This window comes from Pelecanus crispus, chromosome 7 (assembly GCF_030463565.1).
Source record: "Pelecanus crispus isolate bPelCri1 chromosome 7, bPelCri1.pri, whole genome shotgun sequence".
Lineage (NCBI taxonomy): Eukaryota > Metazoa > Chordata > Aves > Pelecaniformes > Pelecanidae > Pelecanus > Pelecanus crispus.
The window spans coordinates 21,464,690-21,479,410 of record NC_134649.1 but is presented as its reverse complement, the minus strand read 5'-3'; the positions used below and the strand labels follow the sequence as shown (position 1 = coordinate 21,479,410).

General features: G+C 39.9%; 1 protein-coding gene across 1 annotated transcript in view; it reads right to left on the bottom strand.

The window, feature by feature from the left end:
* Positions 1-14,721, bottom strand: part of TMEM266 (transmembrane protein 266) — a 63,289-nt gene that overhangs the window by 30,873 nt on the left and 17,695 nt on the right. Inside the window, exons 3-4 of the mRNA XM_075714186.1 lie at positions 4,124-4,367; positions 1,461-1,517 (exon numbers count right to left, since the gene is read on the bottom strand). Coding sequence (XP_075570301.1) covers positions 1,461-1,517; positions 4,124-4,367 — 301 coding nt within the window. The remainder of the gene's footprint in view (positions 1-1,460; positions 1,518-4,123; positions 4,368-14,721) is intronic.

The following is a 14,721-nucleotide window of genomic DNA, read 5'->3' as shown; positions in this document are numbered from 1 at the left end:
GCTATTACAGCCAAAGAGTTTTATTATCATTGGTATTTATTACCTGTTAGTTGGCATAATGCCATCCCAAAAAAGGATACAGTCCCTGCCCATAGATCTTACTGTCTAAGTGAAGAGATCAAGAAGACAAGTAGAAAAAGATGGAGCAAAGAGGCTTGATGGCTCTTGGCCATGTCCTGACTACACAACGTGTGTGGGAACAGCCATGCATCAAGACAGAAAGACTCCCTGCTCTCACCTTTATTGGGCAGCTAGGTTTTCAAGGATTTTGACAACTGGGACTATTCAGAATGATTTGTATAACATTGGTTGCATTGTGGGTTAGATCAGAAAAGGCAATTGTGCAAGGTATTAGACAGAAATGCGTGAGTAAATACATTTCAGAGCAAACTGGCAATAGCAGTGTGTCTGTCCTACGCTCGCCTAGCAGGGTAGAACAGAATACCACGTTCTCATTCCTACTGAGACCCTTCCCAGCTGCCAAAACCCATTGACTAATGGTTTGCATAAGGAGGCAGGACACAGATTTTATAAGCACCATGCATTCAGAATTGTGCCTAACAATTCAGTGTATTGAAAAGAAACACTTCTTACTGCCACCGTTTGTTAGGCAGTGAACAATATCACTCCATTCCAAATCACCAAAATAAATCATCAGAAACTGCTGCATTTAGCCTCAATAATAAGAATCTCTGGATCAAAAATTTAAGTTTCACTTCAGATTTTTAGCAAAACAAGTTAAAAGTGTTACAACACAAGCCTCGAGACTCACTTAAGCTCCAAGAAAACCCAGACTTTCTTCTGGTGCATCCTGTGCAGTATTAGTTTATCAGACAGTATCAAGAAAGAGCTTTAATTTCCCTATCTGCAGATTTCTGCTCAGATTGGGCTTATGTGTTACTTACAACACATGCATTTCCTTATCTGCCTCTGCAACAGTATACACATTCTACATAATTTTTAATTTGAGGTACAAATTACAGTGTTTATCATAATTTAATTAAAAAATAATTTCACAATAAAATTGGGGGTTTTGCCAAACCAGTATTTTCTATCAGAAAACTGCACACAATTTTTCAACCAGTTCTAGTTTCAACTTGATTACAGGAATGGGGTTACACAAGTCACATGACAATTTTTACTTGTATTGCTCATTATCTCAGGGTAGCAGTATCAACAGTTAGACTAGCACAGCTCCAGCAACAAAATATATAGACACATAGAACAAAAACCCCACAATCCCTTCCTTAATAAAATATTTCCAAATATCTCACTCTTCTGAGTCTCTCCCAGAAAAAGGGACTACATCATACAGATGCATATAATGAGAAGAATGTGCATATTTATCTGAGTTAAAAGATACTGTATTGCATCAGGCCTATAACAAAGCCACCCAAAGCACTTCTTAATATTCTTACTGTGTCTGCCTGGAAAACAGTACGAAGAGTAAGAGTGCTTACCTCGATTTTGTTTTCAATGTAATCCCATATGCCAAGGACCACAATCCTCAAAATAGTCTAGTAAAATAGATTAGGGGGGAAAAAGATGATGAATGTTATTGTAATTTTTGATAAACATTTAGTCCTTTATCTATTTAGGGGTCACTTGTCTTATTTAAGCATTACACATTTCTTCTCAATAATAATGAGGATCTAGAAATAGCTACACTTCTGAATTATAAAAGCAGGTATTGCTTTCCAACCACTCAGTGAAACTTCCATAAACAAGTTCCAAGTTCAAATGTTCATCAGTCTTTCCATCCTCCTAAAATTTCTCTTTTAGACTTGTGAGATGCAGATTACCAACCCTCCCCACCCCAGCCCCCTGACCCAAGCCTATGTAAGATCCACTGTGGGGCCCCCTCAGTTGGAATGGGGGAAGATTCTCTTTTTTATTCATCTTTGATATGCCAGTGCTTACTATTTTCTAAGAAAAGAAAAGAGGCACTGCCCCCTCTTGATGCCTAAAGATACTGACATTTCATCAATCTGAAGAGCAGAGGCTCTTATTCTCCCCCTCTAGGGTACAGGGCTGTTGTCATCTTATAAAATCCCAGAAAGTCATAGGATAAGGGAGCAGAATATCTCTATGATCCTCCACTATTAAGCACAAGAGCTATAAGTAGCATCAGTAGCTAGAAAAGAGGAATAAAGAAAGAACACAGAATGAACCAATGGTGAATTCCAATTAAAAAATCCAATAGCATCTTTCCTGAGTTTTAACCCAGCTTTCAGAAGACACAATTAAAAAATAAAAATCAAGCAACCAACTCATGATTGAAATTGAATTCACATAAAAGCATAACTGGTAGGGATGTTTTCTGCCAACAGCAACATCAACAGATGTTGACAGACACTACAGACATCAAGAATCTAACTGCAGAGTCTAACACTGGATTTTTCAGTACTGTTCCTACGCACAGTTTTGCCAAACCCCATGAACTCAATTGCCTCACTTGGCCCGGGATGACTGTGCTGAACTCTATCTTGGCACTCCAAACCTGGATAACAGCACTTAATCCTGTTTTGTAGAGGGAGACATTGCTGTGAGAGACATGATGCTTTCAGAGCCCAGCCTCATACCATCAGCGAGCAGGAAAGAGAACCAGCCAACGCTTACTCAGAAATGGCGTATATGAAGCATTGGCCAAGTCTGTCCGAGAAAGGGAGTTGCTAGCCAGAAGAGAAAATGCAGCGCGCTCTTTCCTCTACAAAAAATAATGAGACTCTACATAGACACCAAGAACTGCTAATGCTGCTGGTCTGTACTCCTAAAAAGAACATTTTACTTCCAAAGCATTTTACAAGCGCAGCATAGGAATAAGCCTATTCACAGCAATTTCCTTATTAACCTATATGCTCGAGGTTTATATGTGGAGGAAGAGATGCACAACAGCAGCTCCTCAAATCCCTTAATGACTCTGAATTCACCAGCATGATGTAATGTGATGTAAGTGCAAGGTGTAAGTACACATGCTGCTGTACAACCAAGGCACTCCTGCAGCCTCAACTCAGGCCCTGAGCAGAATACTTTCAGACAGAAGCATCCCAGCTCCTCTGTAAGCACCTCCCTCATTCCCCATTGAGAAGCTGCACAAAATGGTTAAGTACAAGCTCCTTATGAGCCCACAGGTTCAGCTAGATAAGCTAACCTGGGGTCCACTGCAGCAAGTTCCACAGCAGACACCTGTCAGGAAATGCATGAGGAAAAGCAGTGCTTTCTTTGAAGCTTGGGACGCTACCCTTCTTACAGCAACCCTGTTGACAGCACAGAGAAATCTGACTCATTTTCTTCTACGCTTAGGCAGCATTTATGAAGTGCTAGGTCAATGAGCAACTAAAGGATGGCTGAACACTTAACACATTTACAGTAACTGATGGTGAAAATCTTTCTTCCTTTGGACAGGTGTGTACAAAGGTATTTTCACTTAAATAATAAGGCATATCTACACAAAGAAAATAGAAACACTGTGTCACAACCCTAAATGTGATTTAACATGGGGCTGTTGAGGGAACATGAAAAAGGATTTTCCTTTCTGCCTTTTCAATTCCTCATTGCAGTGTTTAAATTGGACTGTGCTACTGTCATATTAATGGGTCTGAGCAGTTCCACAGGCTGGAAGCTAGCACAAATGTTTTCATTTTCAGTCTGCTGGTGTGAATCAGCACAAGTCAGCAATGACTGTAAGTCTACTCGGCAGACATTTAATGCAGTAATGGTTGTTGGTGCTACGTCTAGAAGATAGGTCTCCTCCTCACAAAAAAATGCCTTGATGATTAGCATCTTTGCTCTCAGCTAGAGCAGACACTGTAGGAAGGGGGACCATGAGGGCAGAATGAACCCAGCTCCCCATCTGAGAGACACACCCTTCAGAACAAATTTGGCACAACTGAGTGTTAAGCTTTAAAAACATTTGTTCTGTATGGAAGGTCTCAAAACTATGCACCAGCATTACTCGCCAGCTTGTCACTCTTAACAAAAAACCTCACATCACCACTGAAGCTACAGAAGTGATGTAAGGCAGCTTTTCCTTGGTGCCCTGGGGGAACCGGGCGCCCCAAGAAAGTACCATGAGTGAGTCACAGGCTGTGTGCATCTGGAGACACAGATGCCATACACTTACTGCCCACTGGCTAGTCTTCACTAGTGGCAACTCCAAACTAGGTTTAGCTTTCTCTATTCTCCCTCTGTTTGTACAAAGCACGAGATCACATCCACTGCTGCTGCCATAACTCTTACCCAGACGAGTTTGAACCAAGCAAATTTGGACTTCACTGGGCAAATCTCCCTGACTGTTCAATATAATAAATACTTTGACTGAAATGAAAGCATCGGTGTTACTTATAAACGACATTTTAGTATTTTTCCTAAGAAATCAAAAATATCTTTCAAACAAATGCATATTGCATTTGATTGTGTACTTTCTCTGTAAAGAACTTAAAAAATGAGAGCCTGTAGCAGAATCTGAAAAACACAGAGACAGAAATTAATAATCCAGGAAACTTCCTACACACTTCCAGGACCAAACTGTCCTGGTTTTAGCTGGGATAGAGTTGATTTTCTTCCTAGTAGCTGGCATAGTGCTGTGTTTTGGATTTAGTATAAGAATAATGTTGATAACACACTGATGGTTTAGTTGTTACTAAGTACTGCTTACACTAGTCAAGGACTTTTTCAGCTTCCCATGCTCTGCCAGGTGCACAAGAAACTGGGAGGGGACACAGCCAGGACAGCTGACCCAAACTGGCCAAAGGGCTATTCTATACCATATGACATCATGCTCAGTATAGAAACTGGGGGGAGTTGGCCGGGGAGGGCAGCGATCACTGCTCAGGAACTGGCTGGGTATCAGTCAGTGGGTGGTGAGCAATTGCATTGTGCATCACTTACTTTGTATATTATTATTTTCCCTTCCTTTTCTGTCCTATTAAACTGTCTTTATCTCAACCCACAGATTTTACTTTTTTTTTTTTCCCCCGATTGTCTCCCCCATCCCACTGGGGAGGGGGAGAGTGAGTGAACAGCTGTGTGGTGTTCAGCTGCCTGCCAGGTTAAACCACAACAATGGACCAAACTGAAAAATGCGTATAAATGAAAAGAGAATTGCAACTGTAACATTCATCACAGACAAAACATAAATGTTAGTCAGACTCTACCATTTGTAGATACAAGAATCTACAAGAAATAGGGAAAAAATGGAGCGGTACTTCCATTTCCTACTGATGTGCAGGCATCTTTCAGCACTGTAGCAAATGCACATGTATAGTTTTGCATTACACTACAGGCATTCTGCATTTTTGGACACATAGCAAAGCAAAACATTAAATACCAGTGTGAGTACTTTTCTGTGAAACGCCACTGCCACCTTGGTTTTTTGTACTTGAAAAAGAATGCTTTAACTTTTCTTGACTGGAAAGCTTTTAATTAGAAAGTCCTTAACATATATAAATATATATAGTTATATCAGAAATACATTTTTTGTTTTCTGAGAAAAGCTAAATCATTACATAAATGTCTGTCCAGTGCACTAATAAAAGGTAAGTAACAGAACACTTCTGTTAACTTCTTTAAATTGGAGTAAAGCCAGATAAAAGTAAAATTTTAAACCATTTTTCAGACAGAAGTGTAATTTTGAGGTTGACAGCATCCCTTGGTGACACACAGTTGTTTGCACAACATTAACTGTCTGCAGTGAAGTTTATGAAGAACTGTGTGATGCTGCAGGTTTTCTCTCTCATTTTGTAAGGAAACCTGGCCAAGCCCTTTGCTGAGCCAGCCATGTGAATTCCCACAATCTGCATGAGCTAGCTACATTTGTCAGCTGACTGCAATGTACATTAGGTAATTTTAAATACTTTTTGCTTGCACAGTTAATATACAATTTACTGCTTAGTGACTCACCGTGCCAAATTCATCCGTAGTGTAAAGAAATCAAGAGGAGGCAGCACAGGAGGTGAATGAAGCTGGCTCACCACGTTTAGCTAACAGGAAAGGAGAGCAACTCTGCATTTCGAGATGAGGTAGTGATTGTACAAGAGACAGACAGGATAGAGTGAGGGGGAAAGGGTGTCTTTAGAAGAGCCCGCCCTTCCTTCCCTGCCACAAAACTAATCTACCTGTTACAGAGGGTCTTTACATCTGGCTTGTACAGAAACTCTGAAGATTAAGCTTCTGCCTTTTGGATGTATCTCATAAGACCAAATATTTATTGAAATCTTTCCCAGAAAGAACATCTTGCACCCAATCTGTAATTTCTAACCTCTCTTGTTTGGGTGACTCCACAGAGGACTTAGCTAATTCACTACTTAAAAGAATCTTCTTTTGCCATCTTCTGGTGTGCCTCTCCTGAGATACTGCATTAGCTGTTCTACTGCATGCTATCCCCAGGCCACCAGAGCATGGAAGAACATGTTAGTATCTTTAAAATGAGACACTCTTCTGTTTCTAGTGCATAGGCATCCTCCTCACATGGTTTCTCTTCAATCAAGGCTCTGAAAGGAAAAGTGTAACTCCCGACCTCACCTCACATATCACCCAGTACATAACACTCCCCATGTACTGAACTCTCTAACTGCTGTGGCTCTACTGGCACATGTGGTTACACAGAAATAATTAACTGCAAAAGCTTGGTGACACTAATAGACACGAATGCAGAACACTCTTTTTCACTGACTACCGCCAATACTGTATTATGATAGCATATAGTTTCCAAATGCACCTTTGCATAAACACTACAGCTGTATTTGTTCCTATGTTCTCCCATAATATTTCTTCTTCGAATATGGAGAAAAATAATGAATTTTAACCTGACAACTCTGGATAGAATTGAAAGGGCTTTTCAGGAATAGAAATGGCTTACTAGAGCCGCAGTATACTACCATACGGTAAATGCAGGTTGGATAGAAAACCGGTCTTAAGCAACCTTGCATCAGAAGTTCCCTCTGGGCTTGATTACACTACCACTAATTCTTATCTTTGAAATGCACCATGTAGAAGGTCCTGGACTGTCACTATCAAGAAATGAAAGCACAGATGAAGCACTGACAGAGCACACCATATAAGTCAGGTGTATTCTTGGAAATTAAATGGGTAGACTGGCATTCCAGGAAGGTATCTAGCTAAGGTGTCTATCTTCATCAATGACACAGACAGTGGGATTGAGTGCACCCTCAGCAAGTTTGCAGACGACACCAAGCTGAGTGGTGCAGTTGACACGCCAGAAGGATGAGATGTCATCCAAAGGGACCTGGACAAGCTGGAGAGGTGGGCCTGTGTGAACTTCATGAGGTTCAACAAGGCCAAGTGCAAGGTCCTGCACCTGGGTCAGGGCAACCCCTGATATCAGTACAGGTTGGGGGATGAAGGGATTGAGGGCAGTCCTGCGGAGAAGGACTTGGGGGTATTGGTGGATGAAAAGCTGGACATGAGCCAACAGTGTGCGCTTGCAACCCAGAAGGCCAGCCGTATCCTGGGCTGCATCAAAAGAAGCATGGCCAGCAGGTCAGGGAGGTGATTCTGCCCCTCTGCTCTGCTCTGGTGAGACCTCACCTGGAGTACTGCATCCAGCTCTGGGGCCCTCAGCACAAGAAGGACATGGACCTGTTGGAGAGGGTCCAGAGGAGGGCCACAAAAATGATCCAAGGGCTGGAGCACCTCTCCTATGAGGCCAGGCTGAGAGAGTTGGGGTTGTTCAGCCTGGAGAAGAGAAGGCTGCGGGGAGACCTTATTGCGGCCTTTCAGTACTGAAAGGGGGGCCTATAGGAAAGATGGGGGGAATCTTTTTAGCAAGGCCTGTTGTGACAGGACAAGGGGCAATGCTTTTAAACTAAAAAAGAATAGATTTAGACTGGCTATAAGGAAGAAATTTTTTACAATGAGGGTGGTGAAGCACTGGAACAGGTTGCCCAGAGAGGTAGTGGAGGCCCCATCCCTAGAAACATTCAGGGTCAGGTTGGATGGGGCTCTGAGCAACCTGACCTAGTTAAAGCTGTCCCTGCTCACTGCAGGGGGGGTTGGGCTAGATTATCTCTAAAGGTCCCTTCCAACCCAAAACATTCTAAATTCCTAGACCTCTACAAAACCATTTCCCCTGGTAACTACTTTTTTGTGAAGCAAGAAAAGTGGTTAGAAAAGAAATTTCACAGTATATTAAACAGTTAATTTTTTACACACTAGCAAAGAAGGAAGCTTGAATTTACCTATATAAATTACATTAGCATATAAAATCCATATCTTTGTTCCTAGATCCCTCCTAATCAATCCCTTTAAAAATCAAAACATACACAGCCAGCAATGCAGTGCATTTATGCACCATGAGAAAAGTTGTGTATACATGGAATGAAAGCAAAAATCCAGAAAAGAAGCCACAGCTTATGGCAGAATTATAGAATTAATAGAAGATTATTATCTTTCTGCTCACCTGTTTGAAGCTCACAAAAAAGGTAACAAAAGTAACACACCTGATTTCTCTAATATAAAATTATGAATTTGTTATGAAAAAATCTATATGGGAAGGGCATTCTTTTCTCTTAGTTCTGTCCTTTGGGATGTTTTTCTTTCTTAACAGAACCCTAATAGTAGAGTCTTCCTTTAGTAGGTTTTATTCCTTCCAAGGATTGCTATTAACAAGGAGTAAAGTGTCAGACTACTATGAACGCTTCCTTTTAACACATGGGATGAGCAAAGTCTTGGGTTTGTTTCTTTTTTTCCTTCTAAAAGTGAAAATCTAAAATGCACTTGTGAGCCATAGCTAATGAAACAAATTCTTTATCAGCTAGGACCCCACACTTACTCTACTCAGTTTGAGAACCTGTTTCTTGGACATAGATGCAGGAAAAAAGTCGCAATTCCGTGACTGCCTGACTTTAAGCACATCAGAAGACTTCGTTACTCCCAGGGAAATACTCGAAGTGCTGAAAGCTAGCAGAATGCCTAAGTGCTTGGCTGACTGAAGCACATACAGAGCAATGCAAACAACTAATATCAAAGAACTCAATTCTTGCACGCAAACAACCTCATCAATCATAGTGGAAAAGCAGAACTGAACAACAGCTACAGACTCAAATATTTGTGGCAATGTGATAAGACCATTAAAACACAAGCAGACTCCAGTCCACTTACCAAAACACTGTGACATTCCCCATCATCCTTTTCTCAGCCAACTATTACCAAGGCTCAATTTGCCCTCTTGACAGGGTGTAACCCTGGCCTTGCCTTGCTGTTGGTACCGGGGTTTACCCCTCAGTGTCTTTCTCTTCTCTTCTGTCTTAACATCTGGGTAACATTTGGTGCACAGACAAATCATAGTGATGTATGTAAACAGAGACAAACATACACGATCATCACCACTAGTAAATCCTGTTCAAATACTTGGAAAAAGGCAAAAAGAGCTGATGTGCACTTCACTTGAATAAGGGTACTTTAATGTGGAAAGTCATAGACAATGACAGAGAATATAAAATTAACACAGTGCAATAAATTCTTTTAAGGCTTGTGGCTATAACACAAGCGTAGAGAGAACAGGAATATGCTGTGAGAGTAGCTACTTAATTTTGTTGGCAGCTGTTCTGCTGGCATTTGCCAGCTGCTGGCATCTTTGTCCCCTTCATTTTAACCAAGCAGAAAGCCAGTGGCTGTTTAATTCCAGCATGATAGGACTGTAATTACTTGCAATGCCTTTATAGCACTAGCTTTTAATCAGTCATATTTTTCCAAAACATTCAGATTTTGTGCTGAAAGTTTTCTAGTTTTTAACAAGTCTTTTACAATTTTGTATTATTTGCTCTCTGAGTTGAGGCCTTCCTGAAGAATTATGTATCCACACTTACAACCAATGGGAACCAAACTACAGAATAAACAATAAACATCCAAACTTCGGACATGGTACTTGCTATGGAAACAACCCTTTCTGAACACCAGAACCCCTGAATCCTTGCTTGAGAAAAAAGGCACTGACTGAAGGACTAATCAATCCTTAGCGGCTGTCTGTTATATCCCAGCAAACTAATTAAACCTGCCCATCTCTGGAAAATCATCCCGGTATGAATAGTCACAGGCTGCAAAATCTTACTATAACACACCATCTTATCAACAAATAATTCCAAACAAAGACAGCCGACTCATGGCATTGGGAATCAGAGGGCAAAACATCCTCTGAAGGCACCAAAGGAGTAAATAAGATGGATGAAAAAAACATAATTTCTGTGATCTGCAATTTTTACAATATTTCATAACCTCTTGAAAAATCAAAGTTTTTGATTTGGATGAGAAAAAAACTGAACTCTGTTTTTCCTCTGATGAGACACATTTCAACACAGACAGACATGCTGTTGCTCATTAAGCCAACCTGGCAAAAGGCCAACCCGAGCAAACCCAGTAGGAAAGGTACAACTTCATTCTCTTCCAGATCTGTGGTCTTTGAAGCACATCCAGTTGCTCTGTGGAGCCACCTCTGTTGCTTTAACCCAGTCAAGGACTCTGAGCTGCCAAATGAACCAATATCCAAAAATCTACCTCCCTCTGTGCACGTTACATGGCTTCCTTGTGGCCTCATTTTTCTTTGGTGTAAATTCAAACCATAATCAAATAGGTGAAGGAAGATACTTTGGAAGACAGAAACAGATAATAAAGTGAGTGGTAAGAGGTTTATAAAAAATGAGAACAGCAAGTAGACAAAGAAAAGTAGTTCCAAATACCTAGCACAGAGAGAAGGAAAAAAGCCAGCACAGATCCAAAATGAGGACGGTGAGTCAGGCAACCAGTTTTGGCTCTGTGAAGTGTTTCTATTACTGTTTTCCTGCAAAACACTTCTGAACCAGTTCATCCACTTATGTGGATACTCTGTCTCAGTAGAACTGAAACAACTAATTTCTTTCTTGAGACAGATGAGCACTGGCCTTGAGGATCTGTCTGCACTGCCACAAACAACTAAGCAAAAACTGTCAGGGTACGAACTATGAAAGGGATACAGGAGCAAGGCACTGCATCAGGGTTTGAGAAGGGTGGTTGGTGGAATAAATGCATGAAAACAGAACTTGAGACTTCACCCCACGCAAAAGGAAACTGAGGACCACAGGAGAAGTTTTTTGTGAAACAAGCTCCAGAAAGTGGTGAAGATCAGGTGAGCATGCATGTGCAGCCATGCTGCTAGCAGCAGAGTTACAGGAGGATCCTGTTGGGAAGCTCAGGATTACAGGGAGCTCCACTGAAGAAAGATTTTGAGGGAGAAGGGAAAGTATTTCTTTACAGGGAATGGACTGCATCTAGCAAACCTGAGTCTTTGAGATGTGCAACTCACAAAGGAAAGACTGCAAATTCTTTTAATTGTTAGAGATTTTTTTTCAGTCAGTTTACATGTATGCTACAACCCACAATTGCCATCAAAGGATAGAGAAAGTAATCATATCTATTTGTGTAACTGCAGCACCAGAAGGCTAGGATGCAAATCAGCCTTGAGACCCCTGTCTGTTTTCGAGGAATCCTTTCAGAAAGTACCCACTGACAGCCTGGCAACACCAGCTAGAAAACCCCTGTTATAAGTAGAAATACAAAGTAGAAATATAAAGCAATATATGTAAATAAATGTATTTCATTAACAGAACCATGGAAATAAGCAGTGATATAATATGATGAGCATGAATTCAACACAAGTGATCTATCAACCCATTTGCAGATATAACAGCTCCCTGTTTTTTGAAAAAAAATTTTTTTTTTTGCAACCTTCACCTAAATTTACCACAGAGTGAAGACTTTGCCATCTGTTTGGATGATAATATTTTCTCCTATGGAACTAGAAAAAATATTTTAAAATATTTAAGTCCAAGCTGTCTTCCAACTTAACAAACAAAATGGTTTGTTTTTTTTTTTTTGTGACAAGTAACACATTATGACCTGGAAAAATAGCCCTAAAAATATTTGGGGATATTTCAGGAGCAGTCTAAATGTCTCAATACCAATGACTTCTTTTTGGAATAAAGTTGAAAACTGTAACAGATAACAAATTACCAAACTGGGATAATATCATGACTACAGCCTTTTCCAATGCATACATTCATAAAACTTTTTGCAAAGAAATTCACCATTTGTTTCATTCTCTTACTGTGTCTATATGCAGCAACCTAGAACATCTAAACTACCTACATAACTTGTGAGAGGAGGTAATTCCACTCTTAAAACAGATCTTTTTGTAAAATAAACTGTGGATCTTTATTCCTGAAGAATATATCTCATTCCTATACCTTATACCCAGTGACAACTGATAAGATTTCTGTGAGAACAAACAGATGAAACTAGTCCTGTCCTGTGCCTGTAATGCTTCGGAGGTGATAATTTCTTTTTGTAGATTTCCAGTTATAACTTGTAAGACAGTCTCTTCGATGTTTCCTTGCCAATTCTAGGCAACTGACAAACAGCACTAATCTAAACAAGATTTAGTTTGCTCAGTAAGAGCGACAACTTAATTTTTTTTTTCTTAAAGTACACTGTATTCACACTCAAATTACTGTTAAATGCTTGCTAATTCCAGTGACAGCATAAAAATACTTTGCAGTTCTCTATGTGGTGAAATACTTTGATTATACATACCTCTGAAAAGAAAACAGACAGGATGACTAGGCTGATCCAGTGAATTATTCCTGCAAACTGTGAAGCACTTGAAACTGCAATTAACACAATACAATGAAGCATCATTTACTATAATGCAGAATGCAACTTGTGTTTAATATAATTAGTACTGCTACAACTTACATATGGGTGAAGCTTGCTTTCTTAAATTTTATAATGGAAGTACCAGGAAGTGGATGGAATGTAATGGGACATGGAACTCCAGCCCTGTCAGCTGCTCACCCTAATTCAGGCCAGCATGTTAGCAGCTGCAGCAGCTGTTGATTAGAGCTTTTACAGATAAGACTGCTGGTAAGCACTGACATACACATTTTAGGTCTTTGATACTCTGGCGCTGCTCCATGCTCTTACTCTATGCACTGCTTAGAGTAAGTGTGTGACTAAATCCTGTATACCTAAAAATCCAGAGTTAGAATTCTGTAAGGCAACAGAATGCTCTACTACCCCCATATTATTCCTTGTCTTTGACAATTCAGCTCAGAAGATCAGTAATTATCTGGAACAGGTGCTTAAAAACTAGTGCTCAAACTGGGCTTCAAAATACATTTCTATCTTCTAAATAAATAACCTAGGTAGGTACAGCTCTCTGGATGTGGCATGAGCAGCCACAACTGGCTCAGATCCCACTCCTCTCAGAGTCAGGTTTGACTCCAGGAAAACCATAGTGAGAAAAGCAACAGAAAGAACCAATGTCATTGTTAATAAGACCAAATCTTAATATATTAATTTTAAGAACTTTGTGAAATATCAGCAATTCTACTTTGTACAACAAACATAATGTGACTATTTTTGTACAGTCTATTTCAGGACACATGGCTATCATATGGACAGCTTTGTCTTCAAGCAAGTTTCCATGAGAACACTCAAGAAAGTTACAGTAAATTAAATAAAATTGTGGTTAAGACACACAATTTCCTTTGTAAGCGCTCTTTTTCAGAAAGACAGTGACCATTAAAATCACTTATGTTCATTTCAAACTCCTCCATGAAAAGAAGTCTGTAAATGGTAAGTTAAAATGGTAATTTATGAAACTCTGGATTCTACACACTGACTTCCCATATAGATACTCTTTACGCATGCAGATTGTTGAGACAGTTATTCCACTTGCAAAGTGGAATGACTTTGAACAAAAGTCCTTTCAGGAACTGACTAGCCGGAACACTCAGGAAAACTTATCTGAATTCATTAAAAGTACGATTTTACAGAGTACTAAAGCCTTGCACAGACACTCACTGGCATTAAATCAGACTTTCATTTGATTCAACTTATTTTGCTTAGAAATAAAATTAAATAAACTCAGAAATGAGTTTGCTGCAAGACTACATAAGAAGCTCTATGATATGGGTTGTCTTTACGGGCTTAAATGAATCTCTTGAAATCTGGAGGATTCCTTAATAAGTAAGTTCAACTGAAATTCTGTGATCAAAGTTCCCTTCATTGCTGACAAAACAAAGCAGACAGCTGAAAGGGTCCAGTATCTGAACTGTTGGCAACTCCTGCTCTGAGGGTCACATGCTCTCAAGTTTGGAATAAGGGAATGAAAAGAAAAAAATTCTCTCTCTACTTCAGGGTGTTTGCGAGTCTACCATCCCTGTGGCAGACAGATTAAAATAGTCTATGCGGTCTTGCAGTTTCAAAGAATTACTGTGTAACAGCAAAATTTAAGGCAATTGATGACTGTGGCAGAATTAACTAAGTCCCAAGAACATATAGGGCATGCACTAAATAAAGCATCTTATTTTAAAATTAAAACTGATTAAAATGGGAAGGGGAGGGAAGGGACGTAGGGAGAAATCAGGATACAAGAAAACTGTTAGTATGGGCTGCCACTAAAACTCTCACAGCTGGGGCTTGGTAAGAGAGGGTTTGCTGTGGTGCAGTAGAAGAACTACTTAAAGATGAAACAAATCGGCAAAATATAACATCTTTAACTTTCCCAAGACACTGTCTTTATAGGGTGGCATAAAAAACAAGAAATGGAAACCATTTGTAAGCTATTTTTCAAACAGCTGTGGATTGACATACAAGGCTCCAGCTGCCCCTTAGTGGACAAAAAAGATACAACAACCACGAATTTGGAAAGAAAATAAATTTCTGGCG